General features: G+C 38.5%; 1 protein-coding gene across 7 annotated transcripts; it reads right to left on the reverse strand.

Moving 5' to 3' along the window:
• On the reverse strand, nt 1-27,568 carry TCTN3 (tectonic family member 3). 7 transcript variants are annotated; one of them, XM_027112116.1, is made up of 14 exons: nt 27,249-27,568; nt 26,954-27,077; nt 26,515-26,633; nt 22,367-22,494; nt 22,024-22,132; nt 21,829-21,944; nt 21,323-21,358; nt 20,680-20,760; nt 19,461-19,586; nt 18,454-18,561; nt 17,913-18,007; nt 17,485-17,638; nt 13,361-13,498; nt 1-871 (listed from the first exon to the last, which is right to left on the reverse strand). In XM_027112116.1, the coding sequence occupies exons 1-14, from the start codon at nt 27,481-27,483 to the stop codon at nt 635-637; spliced, it is 1,806 nt and encodes a 601-aa protein (XP_026967917.1). In that variant the 5' UTR covers nt 27,484-27,568; the 3' UTR covers nt 1-634. The 7 variants fall into 7 exon arrangements, with proteins under 7 accessions (XP_026967917.1, XP_026967916.1, XP_026967918.1 ...); XM_027112115.1 differs by having other exon boundaries at nt 1-886; nt 27,249-27,547; XM_027112117.1 differs by lacking the exon at nt 20,680-20,760 and having other exon boundaries at nt 1-886; nt 27,249-27,548.
• Between the last annotated feature and the right edge of the window lie 111 nt (nt 27,569-27,679).

The raw sequence follows: 27,679 nt of genomic DNA on the forward strand, positions 1-27,679 counted from the left end.
CGCTGAGCCTGCGCCCGGAGCCTGTGCCCCGCAACGGGAGAGGCCACAACAGTGAGAGGCCTGTGTACCGCAAAAAACAAAAAAAATGTTTTTCAAAGGTCTGTTACAAGGGGAGTGACTGGAGATAAGAACATCATAAAATCTTATCTAAGATATGTTAAGCAGCTTTGTAATTGGAAACTAAGCTTACAAGCTAATCAAATTAGCAGAGGGGTAGAGAGGAAAAGAATACTTGCGGTATTCCTGCCTTGGAAGAGCAGATGTGCTCATTTCTAGTGTAAGATCTCATACACTACAGTTTAAAAAGGCATGGTAGATCACAATGAGATACCATTTCACACCCATTAGGATGCCTAATATAAAAATAACAAATATTGGGAAGGATGTGGAGAAACTGGAACCCTCACATACTGCTGGTGGTGCAGCCAGTTTGGAAAGTAGTTTGGCAGTTCCTCAGTAGATTAAACATAAAGTTACCATATTGCCCAGCAATTCCACTCCTGCATTTAGGTCCTCTGTTTTCCTAAATGCTCTCCTCTGGTCATGAATAGGTGAGGATCTGTTTAGCCAAGATAAACAGGGTGCCTCTGAACTTCCCATGGGAAAAATTGAAATCTGCTTCTTCTCCTTTTTTTCACTTAGTCTCTAGGTTGAGAACTCCAAGTAGTAAGAGACACAGGATAAGAATGGGAGAGACTGAGCCTTTTTGAGAGTCTACTCCTCTGCTGAATACCATTTTGAAGGGAAAGAAGAAGTCGAATGGCAATTTCCAGTCCATTCTGGGTTGGCCTCTTGGAGGCTCTGGCTTCTGGGTAATGTCCACAAAGGTCACAACAGTTGTCAAAGGTACTTCTGTTTCTTGTTGGGAATCCTGCAGGAAGAATGTCTGTGACAGGTTAGTGCTTGGTACCCATTCAAATAGCCCTCCAATTTGACTGTTATTATTACTTCCCTGAATAAAGACTCAAAACACACTGCTCTAAGCAAGACAGACCTTTTTCTCATGTTGATCCTATGTAGTTCTCCTTCTGAGTGAGACACAAGGAAATTAATTTCTTAGCAATACTCGAGGACACCAGAACTGTGAACAATTACACCTACCAAAAGACTGACTCTAGCTTCCCGCAGTTGGGGACCTGTCTGATATCAAAGAAGCCACTGCTTCTGTTATGTGTTTAGCAGCTCTACCTTATCAGGTAGAAACTGCTGCTGTTAGGTGTTTAGCAGCTCTACCTTATCAGGTCCCAGAAGGTTCCAGGCTCTGAAACAGTACACACGTACTAGCAGTATTTCTATTCCTTCTTCAGTTGTAGAAAGAAATGTGAAACTTCATGGAAAAAGCAAACAACTCAGTAATGTAGATTGAAAAACCATCAAATTCACAGAATCTCAGGGTTAGAAAGGATCCTCCCAACCAAACACCAATTCAAGTCAAATGAAAAAGATGCTCCTTGTCAAGCTGACTCAAGTATCTGATCAAATAGACACAGCTTTGGGTAGATATGGTTGCAGCCTGATGACTGGAATTAAGTTTGTCTAAACTGAATTCCCTTTGTTCTGACTCTGTTCACTAGGCAAACTTTTGATTATAATTTGACAGTAAATAACTATCTTGTTGAACCAGAAATGAAGATTTTCATTTACCTTCCTTCACTCTGATGCCACTTATCTCTGCTGTGGTCTTTGGCAACAGTAAATATCAGGCTCTGGGAACATAATTTTGCTTGGTATACCCTTCCACAGGCATTTTTAAAATAAATGGATGTGGGGCCAGTGCTGTGATAATCTTGCATGTCATACTGACTCTTTGGATTTTTTTTTTTAAACAGTGACGCTCATATGGGACTTGGCATAGAACTAATGTAACTTCTGTGGCATTGAAAGACCCACATACATTCCAAGTACAGCCAGCTTAGGCTGAAGATGCTGAGGGTATCCTGACTCCAGCCAGGCATTGAAAACTGGCTGAGACTAACCAGACAAAGAAAATGGGGAGGAGTTTATTACTTAAGATTAAGCAATAAACTTTCTTTGGACTTTAACTTACAAAAGGATTTCCTGTTTAGGGTTTTAATTTTTCCCTAGGAACTTTATAATGGGGAAAGGATATATATTCAATTTTTGGAGCAAATCTTTGCAGTTGACATTATTGAAATACGTTAACATTGTTATTTAACCTCACTGCAGAATGCCTGATGAGCTATATGAGCTGGGATGGCTAGAAACACTTTGGAATGGGAAATAGAATAGGGAATGAATTTTCAGCCTTGGGTTCAGTGTTGCCTAAGAGTTGATTTAATTAATGGGCTGTTCTGACTCATTTCAGAGCCTTTAGGGGGAGGGGAGATTTTAAACTGCCTACAAGCAGTCCCAGGTGTTGTGGTTATAACTAGGGTAGTGGCCTCATAATGGAAGAGTGTAGTTTTACATTAGGAAGCTCACTGCTACACACCCAAGCCAAATCTACCTATCTAGTGTTTATTAGTGATAAAGCTGATATTTTGATCTCCACCTGACTCTTTTAATTGGTTTCAAGCTAAGGTAGGGAAAAGTGTCATTAGCCCCTGCAAACTCCCAAATCAGGGAACTTCTGGAGCCTTGGGGTCAGCCTATACTGAGAACTGACCTCTTAGATAGCTATGAGCCCAAGAAGGCAAACTTTAGGCCCATGTCTACCCAAATATATATATATATACACACACACATATATACATACATATACACACACATATATATATGTGTATATATATATGTTTAAGTCTATAGTGGTATTTCGATGGCTGGGAAATCCCACATGGTAAAAGTTCTTTGAACTGTTTTCTTCAGACTCACTTGGGATTAGGCTCATCAAGAGCTACTACTGGACTTGATTTTAGGATGGCAATGTAAAGACACGTCTTCTCTCTGTATATCTTAAAACCACTCCAATACAATAAGAAACAGATACAAAATTCCATCTTCACTGAAATGGAGAGATATCATAATATGTGAATACAGAAAACAGATGGAGGCAAGGTTTCACAGAGGGAAAGAAGGCCAAACCTAAAAGCCTTCAGAGACTAGAAGAAGATCTCTGTAGAACCCTGAAAGACTCAGTAACAGAAGACAACAGGGAAGCAGGGATGAGGCAGGGACAGAAAATGGTTACTGAATGATACCCTCCTCAAGGCAATCAGACAACCACCCTTTCCCTATCTCAGCAAGAGACTAGAAAATTTAAACCAGAGAAATTTTGGATTTAGGGCCACTGGACATAGAAAAGGACAGAGTGAGGGCTTCCCTAGTGGCACAGTGGTTAAGAATCCGCCTGCCAATGCAGGGGACACAGGTTCGAGCCCTGGTCCAGGAAGATCCCACATGCTGTGGAGCAACTAAGCCCGTGCGCCACAACTACTGAGCCTGCGCTCTAGAGCTGGCGAGCCACAACTACTGAAGCCCGCAAGCCTAGAGCCTGTGCTCTGCAACAAGAGAAGCCACTGCAATGAGAAGCCCTCACACCTCAAAGAAGAGTAGCCCCCGCTCTCTGCAACTAGAGAAAAAAAAAAAAAAAAAAGCCTGCACACAGCAACGAAGACCCAACACAGCCAAAAATAAAAAAATAAATAAAATAAATAAATTAAAAAGAAAAGGACAGAGTGAGGTATGGAACTAAAAATAGGGCAATTATTATGTATAATGAAATCCCTTCCCCTAGTCTGGCTTCAAAATGGTGAGAGATGGTCTTATACACATACCCTTCAGTCAGGAGCCAGGAAGGGTTTTTCTTCTGGAGAAAATGAACAGTCCCAATAAGAAGATAAAAAGATAATGACATTGGCAGTCCTACAACCCTCAAAGCTACAGCACCTAACCACCCTACAGTGAAGCCTACAAGTCAATAAGTCTCACTCATGATCACAGAGCTGTCCATCAGTTTAGCACCTTACTCTTATTTTGGATAGACAGCTAGAGATTGCCAGGTAAGTGGGAGAAGTTTCTCATGTTAAAGAGAAAAACTGTACCAAATGAATGGAATAAACAAATTCAGAGGAAACAGAGATTAAAGATGAAGACAAAAAATTGTTAATATCTTAAAAATAGATAAGAAAAGGATATTATGAAAAGATACAAAATAGGAGTGAGCTCTCAGATATTAAAAATGTGATAGCCAAAAGAAATTCAGTAAAAAGACTCAAAGACAAAGTTGAGGAACTCTTCTAGAAAGAACAAAAAGATAAAAGAGAGACAATATAAGAGAAAAGAAAAAATTAGAGAATCAATATAGTGATCCTGTAACAGATTAACAGGAATTCCAAAAAGAAAGAACAGAAAATAGTGGGGAGGAAATTATTAAACATATAATAATAATTGAAATTTATCAGAACTGAGCTTTAAAAGAGTAAAAAAATCCCATGAATTGTTTGGTATGATGAATAAAGAAAAAATACTACCCAAGGCCTCATTCTGTGGAAACTTCAGACTATTAGGGGTAAAAATAATATCTTAAAATGGCTTCTCAACAGCAATATTGGAAACTAGAGGAATGCTTTCAAAATTGAGAGTGAAAATTATTTTCAATCTAGAATTCTATACCTAGCCAAATGATCAACTATGCATCATGATAATGATAACGATGGTGGTTAAATAAAGTTATCTTTAGATGTGGGAACTAAAGAAAAAAATGTATTTTACATGCTCCTTTTTTCAAAGATGTTATTAGAATTTGAGCTCCACCAAAACAAGAGAATAAGCCAAGAAAAATGAAAAGGCAATGTCTAGTTAACAGCAACTCTAACACAAGTAGGAAGCAAAGGGGAATCTCCAAGATGACAGTAAAGGAAAGTTCCAAAACAGCTGCTGGGCAGCAACTAGTCCATTTTACATCAGATTATGGAGCTCTCCATGAAGAAAATACGTAGGAAAGGTAGAACAAGTAAGCACTATTGGCAAGTTCAGCTGGCAATGCAGCTGGAAAACTGCATTGAGAGAAATTTTACAGAGCTGTTAGAGTATGTGAGAAGTTTTAGCCATTAGCTCAAAGAAAATTAAAGAAATGAAATATGAGGTAATTATTAATTTTAGGAAGAATAAAACATTTTACAAAAATTTAATTACTTGGCTCAACATAAATGTATGATCACAAAAACGAAACACTGAATATTGACTTAATAAAACATTTTGATGTAACTATACTGGGAGAGTGGTGGGAGGGGTAGGAGAAGAGTAACAAAGCTAAACTCATCTACCAAGATAGGATGTCAATAGATTATATAAACTCTAAATTCAAGAGATAACTGAGTATGATACTGCTTAGAAATTGAGACAAAGACCAGCAAGAAAGAGGAAAAGAGTTAAACAGGTTAATTTCTGGAGAGCAGGGGGCATATGGGACTTTATTTTTTGTTAAGAGATCCTCTTTTCTAGCCTTTTTTGACTTTAAAAATATGTTTACATACTATTTTGATAAAATATACAATTATTAATTAATTTGATATATTATACCATTATGTAGCATTAGCCTAATCTGCAGGGGAATTCTGAGCTATAATGTAGGATTTACAGTTCCAACAATTTGTGTGCTCCCAACCCAAGGCATGGGAGTTGGGCTCTCATATTCCTATGCCCTTAAGTCATTAGTTAAGAGCCATCTGGGAGATGTATATTTCCAGGCACTTGACAGGCAAAGTGGGTTCCAGTAGCTTGAGGGTGGCCTTCCAAAACAAACAAAACAAAAAAGGAAGAAAAACTTCAGAATACCTACCAAATTAAAAAAAGGGTGGTGGTGGTGGCCGTGCGGGGGTGATGAAAAATACAAGGGTTACTGCAAAAAGTAGGATTACATTTGGTAGTCAACAGGCTATTACCATATAAGATATAAAAGAACTGAATGAAATGTCCAAACAAAACTATCCATCATCCTTGACTCATTCTCTCCCTCAACCTCTGCATCCAAGCAGTCAAGTTCTATCCATGATAAATCTCCTGAATTCTGTCTCCTTCCTGCAACCCTCACATCTGGGCCCAGGCTATCAGCATATCCTGGATAGTTTCTGTAACAGTGTTCCAAACCTCACCTCGGTATTGCTCCACACCTTCTGTAAGGGTGGATGACGTCTATCTTGTTTACCACACTGTACCTAGCACCAAGCATGATCCTTGGCACAGGGGAGGCACTCAACAAAGATCCTTTGTTGCACAAATGAGTAGAGGTATTTTGGAGATAGGGAACTAATATAAAGTAAGAAGAGGTAAATAAATCGCAGGTAGTAAGTATGCCATAGCTAATTTGAGAGTCAGCAATTACAGGTTACTTTGACTCCTTATCCTTCCCACCACACTGTAATTAGGATCTCTAAAGGTTGTGGTTCATTCATTCATATACTTATTTGTTAATATTTCAAATGAAATGCTTATTCTTCATATATTAAAAATATGCCTCCATATTTATGTGGAGGTTTGGAACAAGTGCAGTCTAGTAGATAATCCAATAATTAAAAGGAACTTGAATGCACTTGCCAGGTCACTGGATAATACTGAATGTTATTGATCCATTTTAGAACCTGTGTTTTAGTGCCACATGAAAAAGATTTTAAAGTTAAGTTCAGTGTGTTACACATGAATTCTTAAGTCTAAACTTTTTTATTTGCATTTTAAAAGTTATATATAAGCAAAATTAGAGAATTCACTGTTTAGCATGTGTAGCAAGAATACTGAAAAAAACAAAACAAAACAAAACAAAAAAACAAACAAGCAAACAAAAAACCCCAAAAACCCCTCAAAGTCCGGTTATTGGGACTTCCCTGGTGGCACAGTGGTCAAGAATCCGCCTGCCAATGCAGAGGACACGGGTTCAATCCCAGGTCTGGGAAGATCCCACATGCCGCTGGGCAACTAAGCCGGGCCACAACTACTGAAGCCCGCACGCCCAGAGCCCATGCTCTGCAACAAAAGAAGCCACCGCAATGAGAGGCCTACACACCACAATGAAGAGTAGCACCCTGCTCGCCGCAATGAGAGAAAGCCCACTCTCAGCAACGAAGACCCAACCCAGTCAAAAAAAAAAAAGTCCGGTCATCTCATTTCTTTTATCAAAACAAAAGGCACAAAGCCAAGTCAGCACAATTTCTTTTACTATGGATCTAGTTCTGTTATGTATGGTTGACAATTTATTTCTACCTTAAGCTATAATATTTTATGATGTTTGCCACCAGCAATTCTGTTTTAACACTTTGTGAAGCTTAGGGGATTTATTTGTTTCAGTTCAGTTTACATGCACCAAAATACTTTGTCCCCAAGTAAGATTTACTGTTTAATAACATGAAAAGTTTGGATTAGATTCTGTTTGGCTTTGGTAATAAGAAGTACACCCTATATGTTACTATATTACATATTTATAATGATAACTTTTAAACCATTATGTGCTAATCCTCGATGTCAAATCAATACAAATAAAAACTGTCACTATTAGAGAAAAAGCCGTGGATACCATCTCTTAGATTTATGTTTTTGTAGCTACATATTTCAGACTATGGACTATGTGCTATTAAGACTAAGGCTGTGATGAACATTCTTGTACAAATCTTGTTTTGGACATATGTTTTAATTTCTTTTGGGTAAATAACCAGGAAAAATTGCTGGGTCATAGAGAAGATGAATTTGTAAGACTAAGTGATTGTACCATTTTTCATTCCCATTAGCGAAGTATGGGAGCTCCAGTTGTTCTACATTCTTGCAAGATTTCATGTTATCACAGTCTTTTTGATTTTAGCTATTCTAGTGCATATTCTATTGGATATTCTAGTGAGTGGTGTCTTATGCTTTTAATTTGCATATCCCTAATGACTAAAGATGTTGAGCACTTTTTCATGTTTATTGGTCATTTATGTAGTATCTGTTCAAATCTTTTGCCCATTTCTAGTGGGTTTTTTTTTTTGGTCCTTGCATTATTTATTTGTTGGTATTCTTTACATATTCTCAATATGATCTTCTGTCAGATAATGCATTGAGAAATATGGTCTCCCAAGCTGCAGTCTGGCTTTTCATTTTCATAACGGTATCTTTTGATAAGCAGAGATTTTAAATTTTGATGAGGTCGAATTTATCAAGTTTTTAGTTTTATGGTTAATGATTTTTGTTTCTTGCCCAAGAAATCTTTACCTACTTCAAATTTGCAGATATTCTGTTTCTTTTAGAAGCTTTATGACTCTGGATTTCACATATAGGTTTATGATCAAGGCATAAGTATTTTTGTGTATGGAGTTAGTTCATTTTCTCCCCATATGTTTATTCAGTAGTTCCAGTTTTATCCAGCACCAAATGTTTTAAAAAAAGTCCTTTTCCTATTGAATTTTTTGTGGATCTATCTTTAGATTTCCTGTTTTTTTCTCATTGGTCTATTTGTTACCAGCACCACACTAAGATTTAGAGTAAATCCTGAAATCAGTAAAGTCCTCCATCTTTGTTCTTCTTTTTCAAAATTGTTTTGGCTATTCTAAGTCCTTTGCATTTTCATGTAAATTTTAAAATCTGCTTGTCAATTTCCACAAAAATGCCTACTAGGAATTTTGGGGGTTTGCATTGATTCAATAGATCCATCTGGGGACAGATAATGGATCTGTCTTCTTCTCCATGAACATGGTATATCACTCCATTTATTTAGGTCTCTTGTAATTTCTCTCAGTAATGTTCTATAATGAAGAGGTTTTGCATTCTTTTTGCTAAATTTGTTCCTAAGTACTTTATGTTTTTTCATGCTATTGTAAATGAAACTGAATAAATTCATCTTTAAAATAACATCTAATTATTATTATTTTTAATTTTTGGCCATGCTGTGCTGCTTGCAGGATCTTAGTTCCCTGACTAGGGATCAAACCCGTGCCCTTGGCAGTGAAAGCACAGAGTCCTAACCACTGGACCACCAGGGAATTCCTGAAAATAACATCTAGTTATTTTTAGATGTTTTCTTAGTGACTTTGAGAAAGTTTATTACAAAAGCAGTAAATTATACTGTAAAAAATTAAAGAATAATGATAAATAAAAAAGATATAAAAACACCATATTTCCATCACCAAGAATACCACTATTAACATTTACATCTTTATCTATACACACAGACATTGATATATGCATTTTTAACTATATGGGATCATACCGTATAGGCTGTTTTATAATCTACTTTAAAAAAATGAATCTCTATTTTTTCATGTTAATGGTATTTCTATCTAAAATATAGTCTATATTCAAGTTTCCTCAACTATCCCACAATATATTTTACAATTGTTTGTCCAAATGAGAATCCAATGCAAAAACATGAACTACATCTGCTTGTTATATTCATGAGTCTCATTTAATCTAAGACAATCAGAAATGGTGGTATCTATTATGATTGTTAGAACTTATAAGTACATGATTTTTAAGAAGTTTGCTGATATCTGGTATTAAAACTGATTTTAGGAGAACTAGTGATTTAAATACAGTAAAATCAGTAATAATTTCTGAAAAATAACTAATGAATTATTTATATATAACACTTTCCAGATAACATATACATTATTTCTCCATATTTTCTTGGGGAAAAACATATATTTGAGGGAAAAACCAATGAAAAAATTTTAATATCCTCACTTATTTTAAAGATGTCAGTGAAGTTATCAAGATTTTCAAATGAATCAAAGAGAATGAGTATGTTAGAGTAAATGTTCCTAAACATCGTGTGTCAGGGAGAGATCTTAGCTGGTTATACATTTTAACATATGGAACAATGAGCATAACTTTAAAAAGTTCTTTAAAAAAATGAAAAGAGGTAATAAGATAACAGAACAACCCAGTGAACTAGGTAAAGTTCTATACAGGCTACTAAGAACCACAGAAAGGGGCAGAGAACTTCTATAGTCTAATCATTCATCGAGACAGAAGCAAATAGTGGTTGACTGATCCTTGAAAAAGAAAGACTTTAGTGACAGAAACTTTACTGACTGTCATAGCAACCAAGTCCACTGGCGGTGTTACTGTTGCCCCTTCTCGGAAGAGAGGTCATTTGGTGTTCTCCAAAACATCAACAGAAACGAGAAACAGAACTGTTTGTTACCAATCCAGCCACTTCCTAGTCCTTTCTTTCATAGCAATTATTTCAAAAAATCGAATTCTGAATTATTCTTATTTTGTTTAGTGTTCTTTATCTTTCCTAGTATACTGCCTGTTGAATTAAGAGATTGTGGCAGAGATTCTTAGCCGGGCTTCAAGAAATCAATAAATCCCTTGAAACTATATAAAGAATGTTGTGTGTCTGTGCATTTTTCTAGTAAGTGAATAGCTTTCAACAGATTCTCAACAGGATCCATAAAATTAAGAACCACTAGCTAGACTGATAGCTAGGTTGGCAGTTTTTCTAGCATATGCTATTTAATTGAGGCATAAACACTGCTAACTTTCATTTACAATATAATGAATAAAAGGCATTTATTAAACAATATATTAAGTTTTGAAATGTAGTCAGAGATATATTCTCTAAAAGTTTTTCAAATTGCAAATTGTGACCCACTAGTGTCTACCATTAAAAATAAAACAGAATATATTACAATAGAACAGACTATCACAGAGTGTACTGCATAAAGATAACGTTTTATAAAAATCTTATTTCAGTTTTATATAAGTATGTGTTATAAGCTGGGTTGTGATGTAAAATATATTTCTTACCATGGATGATAGCCAACAAAGGTTGAAAAACACTGCTCTAATTCCTGCTTATCTCTTTTGTGTTTTGCTTTAAACCTATTTGATATGCTATTTATATGGAAATTCAGAACCAAAAAAGGTATGATAATAAAATAATAATGATGATATGATGAGCGATATTTACTGAGTATTCACTATGTGCCAGGAAACGTTAAATGTTTTATTTTATGATCTCATTTAATCTGCACAACCTAATGAAGTATTATTATTAATCTCCATCTTATAGATGAGAGTAATTAGATTTAGAGAAATAAAATAACTTGATTTGGGCCTACGTCTGTCTGACTCATGCCTGGGATCTTAATTACCACCCTCAACTTCAGGCAACAGGTCTCCTAGATAATCCAAAAAGCTTGATGATCCACTTAAATATAGAAATGAATATTATAATTCTAGAAAGGTTCAGAGCCTTGATCCTGTGATGCTACACTGTTCTTTTACCTCACTTATTATTTTGGTTTTATTGATTCAAAATATTCTTTATAACTAGTTGTTTCTTCCTGGAGATATATTTTCTTTTTTAAATTAAAAGAAAGTTTATATTCAGACAGAAGACATGATGTATTTTATCAAGACCCAAACTTAATGATCCCTTTAAAGGACCAATTAGTACAAAAACATAAGCAGCAGAGTACCATGTAAATAAGTCCTATTTACTTCATGGGTTTGTTGTGAGAATTCAATACTAAAAACACATAAAAAATATTACCAGTGCCTGTTACATAGTAAATGTTCAATAAATGTTTTGCTATTATTATTATCATACAAGAAGACAGGGAAGTCTACACAGTGTTTTGCTTAAATTCTTCCCTATTTTGTAGTTTGTTGCTGGGAACATTCCAAAAATTTTGCTGCTTTACTTTTTATAGTGAGAGGAATCTCAAGTGTTTCTAAAGCTATATTTATACCATGAACAGTCATTCAGACAGTTCAGTTCAAAATTCAGCCGACCTTCATTTCAAGGTGCAAAAACACAAATGCCTACCAGCCTAAGCAAATAACCTGAATGAGAGAAGTGGGATGGCTAAGGGTAGGTAGGTATAGGCTGTGTGAATGGGGTACTCTATTAGTTGAAATCACCATTCAGCGGCAGGAGAGTTTATGCCATGCAGGAGTGTAGGATCTTTACCACCGGATTTTCAAGAGAAGTCAGAGATCTGGATGTGAAGGTAAAATTTCTTGATTTTTAAATGTTGACACAAATTTAAAAAACAAAACACTTTGTAGAGGGGGAAGACTAACCTGAAAAGCTAACCTTTACTAAATACTAGAAAAATATAATGATTAAAAATATCTAGACAAGAAAGAGGCACTGGGTAGCTTCAATGCCTAACAGAGCCAGAGATTCAGGAAGATAAAAACAGTCCTGTAGGTATACTCCCAAACTACACAGGTATTCATAAATAAAGATACAGTTCATAAAAATAAAACAATAGATTCAGTGCAGTATCTGTAACAGATTAAATGAGTCTTACAGAGAGTTCTATCTTATTCAGTAAACCAACACAGGGAGAATGGAATGTTCTCATTAACACAGTTTCCAGCAACCTAAGTTTTAACACATTTAGGCATAGAGAGCTAAGGTGGTCAACTCTGTTGTGAGGGAGGAGCTAAAGGTGTTTTACTTCTGACTTAAATGTAGTCTCTAGTTTCTTTTCTGGGAGGTAAATGCAATGACTTACAGGTAATAATTTCAATTAGTTTTAATTTCCATTAAAAGTTAATAAGTTCATACACGAATCAGTTCACCAGGACCTAATGATTTCTGTTTTTGAACTTCTAAAGCTAAGTGTTAGGTTCTAAAACCAAGATAGATGCTAAAGCTGTCTTAAGGCACATCATAAACAATGGGTATATGTTTACTACATATTAAAATTATTTATTTTAGGGAATTTCCCAGCGGTCCAGTGTTTAGGATTCTGCACTTCCACTGCAGGGGGTACAGGTTCGATCCCTGGTCCGGGAACTAAGATCCCACAAGCCGCATGGTGCAAGCAAAAAAAAAAATTTATTTTTATTTATTTATTTATTTTTGTGGTACGTGGGCCTCCCACTGCTGTGGCCTCTCCCATTGTGGAGCACAGGCTCCGGACGCGCAGGCTCAGTGGCCATGGCTCATGGGCCCAGCCGCTCCACAGCATGTGGGATCTTCCCAGATTGGGGCATGAACCCGTGTCCCCAAAAATTAATTTTAATGGAGTGCAATCAACCAAGAATTGATGACTACAAACTAGCTACAGTAGTAACTTTAACAGCAACCAACAGGCCCAGAGACTCTAATTAGCATGTGACTGTCACACTGAACACAGTTATGGAAAATCTTTTCTGTGGTTGAATCAACCAGTGTAGTAATACTGGTATGATTAAGTTAAAAGAACTAACCTATTACTATAGTCATGAAATTAAAAAAAAAAAAAAACAGAAAAAAAGGGATATAGATTGTATTCACCATAAAAACATGTTAAATTTCAGTAACCAGGCAGGGAGGATTGACTTGAAAGTTAATTGTGTCAGCTCATTCTAACCAAACATTGGCTGGTAGCATAAATTGGCTCTCAGAAGTTAAAAAATTATCTGGTCATCAAACGGCTCATAAGACAATCGAGGCTTTGTAAGGCTTGGTGGTCCTTTATGAGCCAAGACTTACCTGTATGGGCTGACAGTGGTATAGGAATCGGGCTCCTGACACATGAGCTTGTGGGTTGGACTGGAGGCCTACATATGCCCACAGTATCTGGATCTCCAAGGAAACTGGTATGACACAGCAGGAAGTACAATGCATAGCCTGCAGAAGGGAAAAGAAGCATTTGCTTCAATTGCTGATGGTTGCCTATAGTTATTTACCATGCATTAAGTAGCCACTGTTTCTTAAACATTACACAATAACAGAGAAGGCAATGTGGCTTAGAGAAAGGACACAGAAGTTCATAATAGGCCATATTACTGTCCATGAGCTTAAAAAATTAATATTCTAAAATGGAAATACTAATGTAGAGATTAATAAAACATGAACCCATGTACAATGGTTATAAGAAGTGCTCAGTGAGTGGTGCAGTCAGTACTGTGGAATGCCAGAAGAAGAAACAGCCATTTCTGGTTGAGGATGGTTTTGTGGAACTGGGATGAGTAATACGTGACTGGAAAAAATAGTGTTTAAAGGAAAATTTACGTAGAGAGATGGCATATAAAATGGTATGCAACTAGAACAGCATATGATGCCACTGAGGGACAGTTGCTGATTAATTAGAATAGTTACTGAGTGTCTCCTATGTGCCAGACATGTGTGAGGCACTGGCCTTGAGCAGATCACTTGACTGAAGCAAAGGACTTGAACACAGGAACAGCGAAAAGATTAAGGAAGGACATTTCAGGGTTAGATTATGAAGTCCAACCAAGCAGTGTGACCCCCAGGAGGATTAATTCCAAGATGCAGGTAGCACTGATGGAAGTGAGGACACAAATCAGGAGGTTACTGTAACTTAGCAGATACAAACTATCCTCAAATATGCCTGTGCTTTTCTAACTTCATACTTTTTATAGTAAGGCTCAGACACAGGCAATAACATGTCTAAACTAGGACTAGGGGAAGACAGACTATGATTATGTTCAATTTATTAAGGAACTGTCAAACTCTTTTCCAAATCGGCTCCACCATTTTGCAGTCCCACCAACAATGTCTGAGGGTTCCAATTTCTCCACATTCCTGCCAACACTTGTTATTGTCCATTTTTAAAATTATAGCCATCCCAGTGGGTATGAAGTGGTATCTCCTTGGGGTTTTGCATTTCCTTAATGGCTAATGATGTTGAAAATCTTTTCATGTGTTTGTTCCAAATATTTTAAAATACTTTTCCTTTCATTTATTCTATCTACATTAGGAAAAATTTTCCATGTTATCAAATATCCTTCAAAAATGTGATTTAAAAATATAAATAGTAGGTTTAAGAATAATAAAGAGTAGTTCCACTATAATCTCAATCCTTGTCACTAACCATCCCTTTTCTGTACTCAGCCATGTATTACCCAAAACCACACTCCCTCAGTATGGCTGTATGAAGTTTAAGAGAACTCAGTTTGACTGCAGTTCCCCAAAGGCTGGATCAAGTACATGTAGCTACTTATCCCCCAAGTCTCATTAAAGGAAAGAAGTATACAAGGAATCAAGTCATAATAGTGCTGAGAAAGGGAAAGGGGGCATTTTAAAAATAATCTCTAAGGGGAAAGGCCTTTCAAAGTCTGAACCAAAACGTGAAAGTTGAAAAAAAAAAGAAAAGAAGATTGATAAATCTCACAATATGAAAATCAATTTCTGCATGGCATGAAAGCCATAAACAAAGTCAAAAGACAAATGACAAACTGGGAAAATAATATCTACAAATCATACAAGAGAAAAGAGCCAATTTCTCAAATACAAAGATTTTCTACAAGTTATAAGACAAGTAATCAATAAATGGGCAAGAGATATAAATAGATCATAGTGAAGAAAACACGAATTGTTCAACTATACGTCAAGATACTCAACCTTACTCACAGCAAGAGAAAAATAAAACTACAATGGAATGCTATTTTTCACTTATCAGATGAGCAAAGATTAAAAGTTTGATAACCCAGTGTTGAGGAGAGTATGGGGTAACAAGCCACCTCATAGATGGATAGTGGGACTGTAAATTGGTACAACCTGATGGGAAATAAATTGGCAATACTTATTAAAAATTTAAATGCATATACCCTTTTTTTTTTTTTTTTTTTGCGGTACGCGGGCCTCTCACTGCTGTGGCCTCTCACGTTGTGGAGCACAGGCTCCGGACGCGCAGGCTCAGCGGTCATGGCTCACGGGCCCAGCCGCTCCGCGGCATGTGGGATCTTCCCGGACCGGGGCACGAACCCGTGTCCCCTGCATCAGCAGGCGGACTCCCAACCATTGTGCCATCAGGGAAGCCCTGCATATACCTTTTGATCTAGCAACTCTACTTCTAGGATTTATCATATAGGTTTATTTTCACATGTATGAAATGGTGCCTGAACCAGGTTATAAAATGCCACACTTGCAGTGGTTAAGAATCTGCCTGCTAATGCAGGGGACACAGGTTTGAGCCCTGGTCTTGGAAGATCCCACATGCTGTGGGGCAACTAAGCCCGTGCACCACAACTACTGAGCCCACACACCACAACTACTGAAGCCCACATGCCTAGAGCCTGTGCTCTGCAACAAGAGAAGCCACCACAATGAGAAGCCCATGTACCACGATGAAGAGGAGCCCCTGCTCGCCGCAACTAGAGAAAGCCCGTGCACAGCAGCAAAGGCTGAACACAGCCAAAAAAATTAAATTAAATTAAATTTAAAAAAAGGACTTCCCCGGTGGTGCAGTGGTTAAGAATCCACCTGCCAATGAAGGGAACATGGGTTCGAGCTCTGGTCTGGGAAGATCCCACATGCCACGGAGCAACTAAGCCTGTGCACCATAACTACTGAGCCTGTGTTTTAGAGCCCGCGAGCCACAACTACTGAGCCCACATGCCACAACTACTGAAGCCTGTGCACCTAGAGCCTGTGCTCCGCAACAAGAGAAGCCACTGCAATGAGAAGCCTGCGCACTGCAACGAAGACCCAATGCAGCCAAAAATAAATAAATAAATTTATTTAAAAAAATAATAAAATAAAATGCCACACTGTAACAGCAAAAGGCTGAAAACAACCTGAATGTTCGCCAATAAAACTGGCTAAATAAATTATTTATGGTTCATCCATATAATGGAATAGTATGCAACTATACCATGCAAAGAATGAGGAAGCTTATTATATACTGATATGGAATAAACTCTGAAGGTCAAGTGAAAAAAGCAAAGTGCAGAGCTGTGTTTTGATATTATAGCATTTGGATTAAAAAAAAGAACATGAGTATTTTCTTGTGTGAGCATGCAATATCTCTAGAAGGAAAGAAACTAGTAACTTCGTTTGCCTCTGTGGAAGGGAAGAGTTGTCTGAGAGAGAGTTTTATTTTGTACTTTTGGAATTTTGAGCCAAGTGTATGTATTATTTATACAGAAAAATAAACAATTAAAAAGTTTAAGTGAAAGGAAATAAAATGAAACGTACAGTTGATTAAAGCCAGGAGGTAGGGGGTAGGCAAAAGGGGAAGAAGAAAGATTTCTTTATTTTACTTAGACACACACAGATTTCCCTATTTTACTTAGACTGGAATCAAGAGGTACACCTGCTGAGCACTGATGTAGTGGCCACCAGAAACAGTAAAAACAGAAACAGCTAAATGAGATTTCTTCAGGGGCAGTGGGTACTGAGGTTTTTACTTTTCATTAACACTATTCTACATGGTTTGAATTTTTACCCTGTTAATGTATTTTTACTAAACATAAATGTAAAAGTTTTATAACACAAGGAACACAATTTCAACCTCAAAGAAAGAATCTGTGCTGACCAAATATTCAAGAATGTAAGAGAACATTTGAAATATATATGAAATATATTTAGTTTATTCTTCTCCTATTATGAGTAAGGTTGATTTTGAACCAGAGGCCAATCTCTAGACTTCCTACCTTCAAATTTTTCTCTGAGTGAGGAAAGTTATGTATAAACCTAACCTGAAATAATGACTTCAAATGGGCATGATTTCTTATATTCTTTCTTTTATGACAACCACATTATCTTTCTTCTATGACAACCAAATCAACTATGGAAACAGGGCTGGTGTTAATCTTAATAGACAAAAGAGGAAAGTGAGCTTTGGTCAGAATGTGTATTTCTCTCCTTACTGAAACACTGCAGTTCCTGCTGAGGATCCTGGTCCACTCTCCCTTCTGGGCTGGGTCAGCATTACCAAAGATGGCAACGTGCTCTGGTCTGGGACTTCCATGAAGAGTCTGATGAACCTCCCGCTGCAAGTGGCTGCAGTCCATGCTTTTCAGCCTGAAATGAAACACCACGGAGGCTGGAGTCCAATGTTAACATAATAATGTAATTCATCCAAACATTAGAAATGATATCTTAAAATAAACGGAAGGAAATAATCCTTAGCAGATATAAAGGACTGTCAAAAAAAACTCTTAGTAATATTATTTAAACATTACTCCTAACTAGCATTCTCTGAACTCTGATTTCAAAATATAAAAGTTGCCACATCAACATATTCCCTACAGGCAGAGACAAATTTGTTGGAAATGATGTGGAAGCAGAGAACTACCTGAGTTTGCATCCAGATATAGCATTCACTCCAAATTGTACTTCATGTCTCTTAATAGAGCAAGTTCCATCACCCTTGCTCTGTAAGAGGGTCATCTGAGGTAGAAGGCGATGGTCAAGGAGATCATAAAAGAAAAAAAAGTAGGCAGATTGGAAAATTTATGCTTCTTATTATTTCTTTAACGCTTTTTGTACTTTATTAATATATTATTCAAGTCACAATTCTTTTTCCTCTGGCAATGAAAATATAGAGAAACAATTATTGTTTTTTCAAAAATGGATGACCACACACCAGCATATAAATATTTCATTAAAACAAACAAAATTCAGTCAGGATCCTCACCTATGGCCAGGCTAATGTAAGTTCTAAAGCCTTTGGTAGCATCAACATTTGAGATCCTAATGTATTAATGCTTTAGTAAAGGAAGTCCTCAATACCTAAAAAATGGGGGAACCTCAGAATTGGAAAATCCAAAAGATCAGTAGTTAAAGCTTTTCTCATTAGGCTGCAATAGGCCACCCAGAGACCCAAAAAAGGATACTGAGTGTCTTCTATCACCGGTTAGAGCCAGGAGTGGCTTCTCAGCAATATAGCCAGGATTCCCACTTCTAAAACCAGTAAGAGAAGCAGCTGTGCTCTGTTGAAAAGCCTGCAGAAAGAGTGAAGGAAAAGTCAATATGGAGAAAAGCATGCTCTCCCACCTTCCAGTGTGGCTTCATACCCTTCCTTTAGGCAATGCTATAGGTTAGCTGCACTGAACAATCTGGCTTCCTTCCACAGTGCAGCATTTTGTAGAAATTGATACTTCAGCATCTTTTACTGTTTTTTATTCACTAAAATAAATCCTGAGGATCTGAACATTGATGTTCACTACATGCTACTTCTACCAAGGATTACAACTAAAGATCTATAAACGATCTATCAATCCTGTTTTTCAAAATTACTATTAATTTAGGGCTATGTTCAGTGTGGCTAAAACCAGGAGTTTAAATGTAATTTAGAAATGTATTTTAATTAAATGTAATTTAGAAATGTATTTTAATTAACTATAGATGTTCCACAGATGAACTCTGAGAGACATGGGATTCGGTTGATCACTTGTGGGCAGAGTTGAGGAGAAACTGGACTCTGCTGGGTTCAAAAAGAAAGAAAGTAGAAGAAAGCCAAAAGGTGGTGATCAAGACTGGAAACTTAGATTAAGTGGGAAATGAGTAAAACGCTGAATGCCCAGAAACATGAAAAAAGCTAGTTAAAGAATTTTTGTGGGATATTAGTTGAGTTTATGATTCAAAATGACTATTTAAAAAAAGAGTTTGGATTTGTGAGTGAAGTCCTGCTTTGCTGGGGGAACATGCTAATGAATAAACACTGTTGAATCCTTATCACTTGAAGTTAAATTATGGAATATTAAATGTTGAGGCTTTAGTTGACAGATTGAACTAGTCCTTCATATTCTTATTCTATCTTGCATGTGTTACAGAAGCAGGGGTGCTACTTCTAACCCGATATTTCTTTCTTCTTGATCCCCTGTAGGAGAAGGGCCCTAACCCTGAAGCGAATGATGAAGTGTTGCTGGAATGAAGTGCCTGGCTCAACAGTCAGGTTGGTTTGCCCAAAACTGATGGAGACTTTCTGGATTCCAAATGTCCCATTGGTTTCTATTTCATAGATGACCTGAAATACAAAAGTAGAATCAATTAATAAAAATTATTTTGTGGGCCAATTATGTTTAGGACAGAAGATTTCCTGTCTTTAAGGGTTTTATTGTAACTGAATGAGGGAACAGAATGGTGACTGTAGTTAACAATATTGCATTATATATTTGTAAGTGGCTAAGAGAGCAGATCTTAAAAGTTTTCATCACAAGAAAATAATTTGTTAACTATGTGAGGTAATGAATGTTAACTAAACTTACTGTGATGATCATTTCACAGTATATATGTGCATCAAATCATTATGTTGTACACCTAAAACTAATACAATGTTATATGTCAATTACATCTCAATTTTAAAAAGTAACTGGATGAGAGAGACTAAAAAAGTAATCTTAAAAATGCTAAATACAAATACCATGAAAAGATAAAATTTGACTTCATATTATATCTACACATTAAAAAAAGAGACTGGATGGAGCTCTTTGAAAGAGTTCACGGGAGAGGTGAGTTTACGGTAAGAACTGAAAGGGAAGAAAAATAAGTTTTGATCTTGTGCAGAGGAGGTGAGTAGAAGCACAGGCAGAGGTGAGCATGGAATGGAAACCTGGTTTGCCTGGCTCGCACAATGTCCGAGGATGAATAAAGATGGCAGCTGGAGACGGAAGTCATGAAAAAGTGAAGGTAACCTGAGATTTCTGAGCATAGTTTTTAAAATGATGCTTTCCAATAATTCTTACTTTTGTTGGTTGATTAGAAGAGACAGAATAAAGGAAAAGAAGATGACTAGTCTATTTCAGAGGTTCAGATGATACTGACTTTGTCAATAAAAGAAACCGTGGTCAGTAAAAACCATAACAGACTGCACATGGGCAAAGAAAGAGGAACCAGAAATAATTTTAATGTTCTGGATGTGAAATGCAGGAGGATGGCAGCAATGGAAACGACTGAAACATGTGGGGAGGAAGGTGATGGGCTCAGTCCTTGATGTGTTAAGTTTCAGGTAATGCACAAAAATTCACGTGGGGTTGGCCTGGTACTTAATGGAAGATGAAGCACCTCTGCTAATGCTGATCAACATACATCAGTCCAGAATCTGAGGTCAGCGTCCCTACCTGGGAAACAACATTCTGACAAGTGTTTCCAGCCAACAGAGGAGAGTCAGCCTGTGAGACAGGTGTTACAGGCACCTGGAACTAGCAAGGGAAAGAGGCAAATCAATTAAAATTGAAAGCAGCACTTTTTCTTCTAGTTACATATTATGCTGAAATGAGTATTTTTCCTTTTTGACCATCACCTTCCCCTCTCCTTCCACTGCCAGTCTACAACTTAAGTTCAAAAGTCATTCTAATTCAGCACTTCTCAAAACATATTTTTTGGAACATTACTTCTATTAGATATAAAATAAAGGTTCCATGATCAAATAAGTTTTAGAAATACTATATCTGGCACTTCCCTCTTAGAGATTAAGAAGACCCTCTAGCATATTAAAGACTTCAAGTAGTCCATCCTAAATATAATGTTTAACTTTATTTACCCAAAGTTTCTCAAACTTACCTAATACCTTATGATTCTTATTCATATGATGCTTATTAATTATATAGAACAAAAAGAAAAACACTCTTTTAGACTCATACTTGAACAGTCTGACGCATCACAAACACATTCTCTTTCACCATTACAATCTAGAGTGAGACTGCCTCAGATGTAAAGGGACCAAATATTCTCTTTCGTTTTTCCTGATAAAAAGCATCATACCTTTGTATTCTGCAGATCACTCAAACCTCTTGGAACCTAGTATAAGAGAACAGCAAGGACATGAGTGTGCATATATCTTAACATAAAATCTCCAGGAGCTTGTGGTTTCTCATTTGGGGGAAAAAAAAAATCAACATTTTTTTTCTACCTGACTCTTCCTTACACTAAAATGCCAGAAGCAGGGCTCAGCTGAGGTTGGATGGACTGTGATGCCCACCTACTCTGAGTAGAGTTCTAACAAACAGCAAAAGCAAGAAGTTTTGGTGAAATAGTGAGATATCACCCCATCCAACCTCCCCTAGCAAATTCCACTAGCCAGAAAGGTGAGAACCTCTTATCCTATCTATCCCTACTTCTTTCATCTTTCTTCAGATGACAGGGCTTTTAGGCCCTCTGCCTTCTACATAGCTCTTGGGCATCCTGACTTCCAGTTCAGTGCTTGTGGGAAGCATGATAACTTTTTAAGTCCACAGCGGTGACAGTGAGGGGAGAGAAGGGACACCCACCTTCAAGACTGTGAAGTTATGATAAGAGGCAGCATTGAGGGTGGGATCCAAGGTACAGCTATCTGCCAGATTCTTGAAGAAACGAGCACAGGTTGTACTTTTACTCTCCAGGAAACCTTAGAATTAAGGGAGTGGTACATGAGAAAGCCTATTTTAAACTGAACAAAAAGGCTGGCGCTTGTACTCCAGGCTCACCTGCAGGATTGCTCTCAGCACAGAGTCCCCCAGCTCCGACTCCTGCAGGTTGCCTCAGCAAGCCTATTACAGACCACTTGGGGAAGTAAGTCAGAATGGGGTCCCCAGCCTAAACAAAGTACAGCAGAAATTTATTCACAGCGAGATTGGACTGAACTCCACCAGAAAAGAATAAGCAGAAACAAGTAAACTCAATAGGTTGTTAACATGGACAATACTGCCCTCCAAAAGAGCTGACAGTGGCTTACCTAGTTGCAGGTGGGTATCTCAAAGATACCTCGTCAATTGTCAGTATGTGGGGAAAAACAAAACCAAATGATCCCTCCCGCTTCCGTAGGCTCACCCTGTAAAAAGGTGGTGGTGACTGGGTTTGGAACGTTGAAGTGAATGATTCACCTCCAAACTCTGTAGCCAGGGCCTGGAAGCTGCTTGCATTGACCTTTTGGAGCTTCTGGAAATAGGTTAATTTTGCTAAAATAATTTTAAAAAGAAAAGGGGTTTAGATAAAATAAAATCATTTTTAAGTATCTGGCATACCAAGAAACTAATCTTTAAAAATATTTTTATTGAGGCGTAAAATATACACAGTAAAGTATGCAAATGCACTCATCTTAAGCATAAACTCAAAGAATTTTTAAACATTTATATACTTTTATTACTACTACTCAGAACATTTTCCCAGGTTCCCAATCAATATGCCATCTTCAGAGATAATAACAATTTTGATTTCTATCACCTAATAATTTATTTGTAATTTGTTAATTCAATTATTGCTTTAGTATTAAGATCTGAGATAAGAATATGACCAACGAATGCCAGTCAGTTCCATGCCTCTGATGCCAGGAATGTGTATGATTAGCAATTTGTGATGAAAATAGGAGTCTCAGTAATGCACACATTTGTCCCATACCAGAGGAGTCTCTAGTACAACAAAATGGTACTGTTTCCATAGGAAGATGGCAGAATTGGAGACAATATTTGACTTGTCTTCTCCAAGTCTTCCAATCTCCTCTAAACTTCAACTAACCAGTCCTCATAAGGCTTCCATCTCTCAAGTATATGGATTTGTTGTATTTTATTCCTTTCACCTTATAATTTCTACATTCAAGATTTTTCAAATACACTCAAAGGGTATTTTCTCTAACAATTCTGTAATTTATATTATAGCAATGTATAAATCTATCCAAGCTCCTGCAGCCATCTCCTTACGGCACTTCAGAACCAGGAGAGAGATGTAGGTAAAAGCCTCTGACATTCTCCCCTGCCCAGAGGGTGGCCAGTAATGAACAACACTCTGCTTTACCACCCAAGTTTTCTGCTAACTTGAAAAAGGGATGTAGCAGAAAATTGGCCCATACTAGTTTCTTTCTTTCTTCATAATTACGGTCATTTGGACAGACTCAAAAGGAAATCAAGACATGTAGCACCAAAAGCTAATGAAGATGCCACATAACATAAGCTTGACCTTTATCCTCTGTGATCACAAAGTCCTACTCATTTGACTTTTCAGCTTTCTGACGGAAAACGAAATGAAGGTAACTCTCAATTCTGGGGCCTTTCAGGCTACTCACTTTCTATCTGTCTCCTAGATCTTTGTTACTCAAAGTGTGGTGCACAGACTAGCAGCCCCAGCATTACCTGGGATGTTGTCAGAAATTCAGAATCTTAAGCCATGTTCCAGAACTACTGAATCAGAATGTGCATGTTAACAAGATCTCCAGGTGATGTGGGTGCATATTAGGATTGAAAAGCCTTGCTCTGGAACAGGTGATACTAGTGCTGCTGGTCTGCAGACCACCTTCTTCCATCTCTGATCTGAAATGTTCAAATTTTAAAGCTTCCAGGCGCTGTTTAATATTTCCTTCAGAACTCATACCCTGAAAACCACATGGAAGAAATACTTACCTCATTAAAAAATATAGTTATTTCTATCTTTATAAATGAAAGAAAAGTTAAGCTAAAAAAGAAGGTACGTTGACGGGCTTCCCTGGTGGCACAGGGGTTGAGAGTCCGTCTGCCCATGCAGGGTACAGGGGTTCGTGCCCTGGTCCGGGAGGATCCCACATGCCGCGGAGCAGCTGGGCCCGTGAGCCACGGCCGCTGAGCCTGCGCGTCCAGAGCCTGTGCTCCACAACGGGAGAGGCCACAACAGTGAGAGGCCCGCATACCAAAAAAAAAAAAAAAAGGTACGTTGAGATGGAAAATATCCACCTGAATATTTTTTTCATGGCTTAAAAGAGTAAGAGAACGTTAACATTTTGTCTCTCACTGTAGTGCAGGGATATTGGTGGTAGTGATGGTAAGCAGGAATAATGCAGATAAGAAGCACAGGCTAAGGATAAATAGAATTTCTACCTAAAAATTCTACCATCATAGGTATATTATACCCAACAGTGCTTAAAGGTATTTAGACTTAGATTGATACAATTTCAGATGTGGAAGGAAGCCCAGAGATCATCTGGTCCAATTCCATTAGGAAATTTCGATCCTAAGAGGTAAATGAGTTGCAAAAGGTCACAGAGCCATCTGGCAGAGCCAGGAGTAGATCACAGATCTCCCGATTCCTGGTCTAGGATTTTTCCCACTCCATCATGTTTTACAGCCTCTAACAATGTCTGTTACTGATGATTATTATCAGCAAATATTAAGCACCGTAGGCAAAGATATGGTCCATCCTTTCTATGCGCTGGCAATTTACCTGGGGAGACACAACATTCATATAAAATGATAACAATTCAAAGTATCATATAAGTTCTAAAGGAGTGACTCTCAGGTGTTGCTGGGGAAAGAAAGTTCAGAAACACTGGTCTGGAAACAGTATGGCATGGGAAGCAGGAGGGGATTAAAAGCAGGCAGCACCAGTTGAACGCTACTGCGATATCCCTGGAGCATTTTCATGAGGCTAGAACTAGAAAGCAATGGGAGATTTGGAAAGGATGGGAAAGCTGCAGCTTTATTTTATTAATTTATTTTTTATTTATTTTTGCTGTGTTGGGTCTTCGTTTCTGTGAGAGGGCTTTCTCTAGTTGTGGCAAGCAGGGGCCACTCTTCATCCCAGTGCGTGGGCCTCTCACTATCGCGGCCTCTCTTGTTGCAGAGCACAGGCTCCAGACGCACAGGCCCAGTAGTTGTGTCTCACGGGCCTAGCTGCTCTGCTGCATGTGGGATCCTCCCAGACCAGGGCTCGAACCCGTGTCTCCCGCACTAGCAGGCAGACTCTCAACCACTGTGCCACCAGGGAAGCCCTGCAGCCTTAGTTTAAAATGCAGCATTTGCCTTGCTCCCTTTACCTTCTCACAACCTGAATGGCCGCAAGGCTCCTGATAACTGCTTCCAAATTCAAGTCCCCTCAAACCCAAACTTGGTTGCTTTAGGAAACAAATATAGTTTTGCAATTTATTTTCTAACAGATGAAACCAGGATGAGCTGACTTCCAGAGTGTAAGGGACATTTAAGTCTATTTTATGTGAGAACATTATCTTGCTTCTTAGACAATAAATTAAAAAAAGATATATTAGATGTACATCTTTAAAAATGTTATACTCATCACCAACAAATTTTTAAGTCTATTTATTTATTTATTTACGCTGTGTTGGGTATTCGCTGCCTGCTTCGCTGCTGGGCTTTTCTCTAGTTGCGGCGAGCGGGGCCCACTATTCCCTGCGGTGCACAGGCCTCTCACTGCGGTGGCCTATCCTGCTGTGGAGCACGGGCCCTAGGCGTACGGACTTCAGCAGTTGTGGCACGCAGGTTCAGTAGTTGTGGCACACAGGCTTAGTTGCTCCACAGCATGTGGGATCTTCCCAGACCAGGGCTCGAATCTGTGTCCCCTGCATTGGCAGGCGGATTCTTAACCACCGCGCCACCCCAGAAGCCATCTAAGTCTATTTAAAAACCTTAATAACAACTACCTTTCATTTTTATTGCACTCTACAGTTATAGAGCACTTTCACATTCAGAATTAGTGATATCATTTCTCATTCTGCAGTTGAAGAAATGAACCTGGAAATTTGTTCAAGACTGTGCAGCTGGTAAGTAAATGAAGGGCTGAGACCCAAGTCAAATGCTCTTTCCCCTATATTGTTGCCTCTTAAAATAAAAACAAGGTTGACGTAGACTCATTTGTCAAAGACATTCATTCACGTATTATTTGGTGCCTCTTATGTCAGGCACTGGGGATTCAGTGAGCCCCTTCATGGAGATTGTAGCAAGTGGGAGACATAGTCTATCTGTAATCCTCTGAGCTAAGAGAGCTGACTGAAATTAAAGTTCTGTATGGGCTTTCTGATTCACAGCCAAGAGGGCAAAAGAGATTGCCAATGTTCACTAATAAGAGAAAACAGAAGGGGCAGGGGGACAGGTGGAAGGAGAGGGAGCATGATAGAGATCCAAAGGGGGAAAAAAGTTTAAAGAAAAGGAATAAACGTCAGAGACTAAGCTAACCCCCAGTAAATGTTAGGCAATAGGAATAGCCAACATATTTCTACTCACAGTTGTTCACGTGGACACAAAACTGCTTAATTCCATTTGAATCCATGAAAACTCTTGAAGGAAACGGGGAATTACTTCGGAAGATAAGAGAGTTGTCTACACACACCCAACTTGAAGACCTGAGGAAACAGGAGGGAGAATAGATACATTTAGAATGAGGATTAGGTCCAAAGAAGGGTGCCCCACCGGTATCAGTCAGATGCCAAAGATAGGACTCCTTGGGCAGCCACAGGACAATACGAAGATTCTATTCTATTGGCCAGCCCTGCTCTAGAGCATCAGAAGTGGAACGGCTCTCCTGGGAAAAACCAAGGTAGTTCCATTCCCAGGAGTGGAAGTGGGGATGGGAGGCACGAAGGCTAACTCTTCCTACTTCCAAATGTTACTTATTCTATTGTCCCAATCCCCTTTAGGATTCAACCTGAGCTTCGCAGCTCACCTCACGCTGCCTGGAAGGCAGAAGGAGAAAACTGTCCTGGGATGGAGAAGATAGCAGTCCCTGTCGCAGCAGCAATTCATATCGCAGGCACCGGGAGTCAAGTCACAGACACAAATCGGTAAGACTATAAAAGTACAACATAAAGCAGAGCAAATGGGGTGTGCATCCCCAAACTCTTCCAAGTGTTAATTCCCCTTCTTCCAACTGCCCCACTCCTTACTTTATGGGAATTCACTTTGTTCACAGAATTTGGATCTGAGTCAAAAGTTTCCAACCCCGCATCCTCTCCCCTCACCTGGGAAGAGATCCACGGTCCTATTCCCAGGCGCCGAGGGAGTCACGACAGTAGGACTCACTGTAGAGACGCCAGGCACCTCCGAGGAGGATTGAAGGGTCTCGCCCTGCGTCCTTAGCCCCAGGTCCGATTGGGTGGACACTGCCCCAGACGGGGACGGAGATGGCTGAGGCCGGACGCCCTCGGGGACCATCAGGAAGAACACCTGCAGCAGCGCGAGCTGCGAGGTAAACATGCGGTAATACAGACGTCTCCACCAAAGGGTCTGAGGTGGGTTTCGGTGGTCTCTAGACGCGTCGCTAGAGAGTGGGTGGGAGGAGTCGCATGACGTCTGACGTCATCCGTATGCGTCTGCTCATTGGCTCATGGCAATGGCCGAGCGCTCTTCAGCCAATAGAAGGCGGCGTTGTTACAGATCCTTCAGCATCTTT

This window comes from Aethalodelphis obliquidens, unplaced genomic scaffold (assembly GCF_003676395.1).
Source record: "Aethalodelphis obliquidens isolate GAN/ISIS:26980383/991018 unplaced genomic scaffold, ASM367639v1 scaffold11, whole genome shotgun sequence".
Lineage (NCBI taxonomy): Eukaryota > Metazoa > Chordata > Mammalia > Artiodactyla > Delphinidae > Aethalodelphis > Aethalodelphis obliquidens.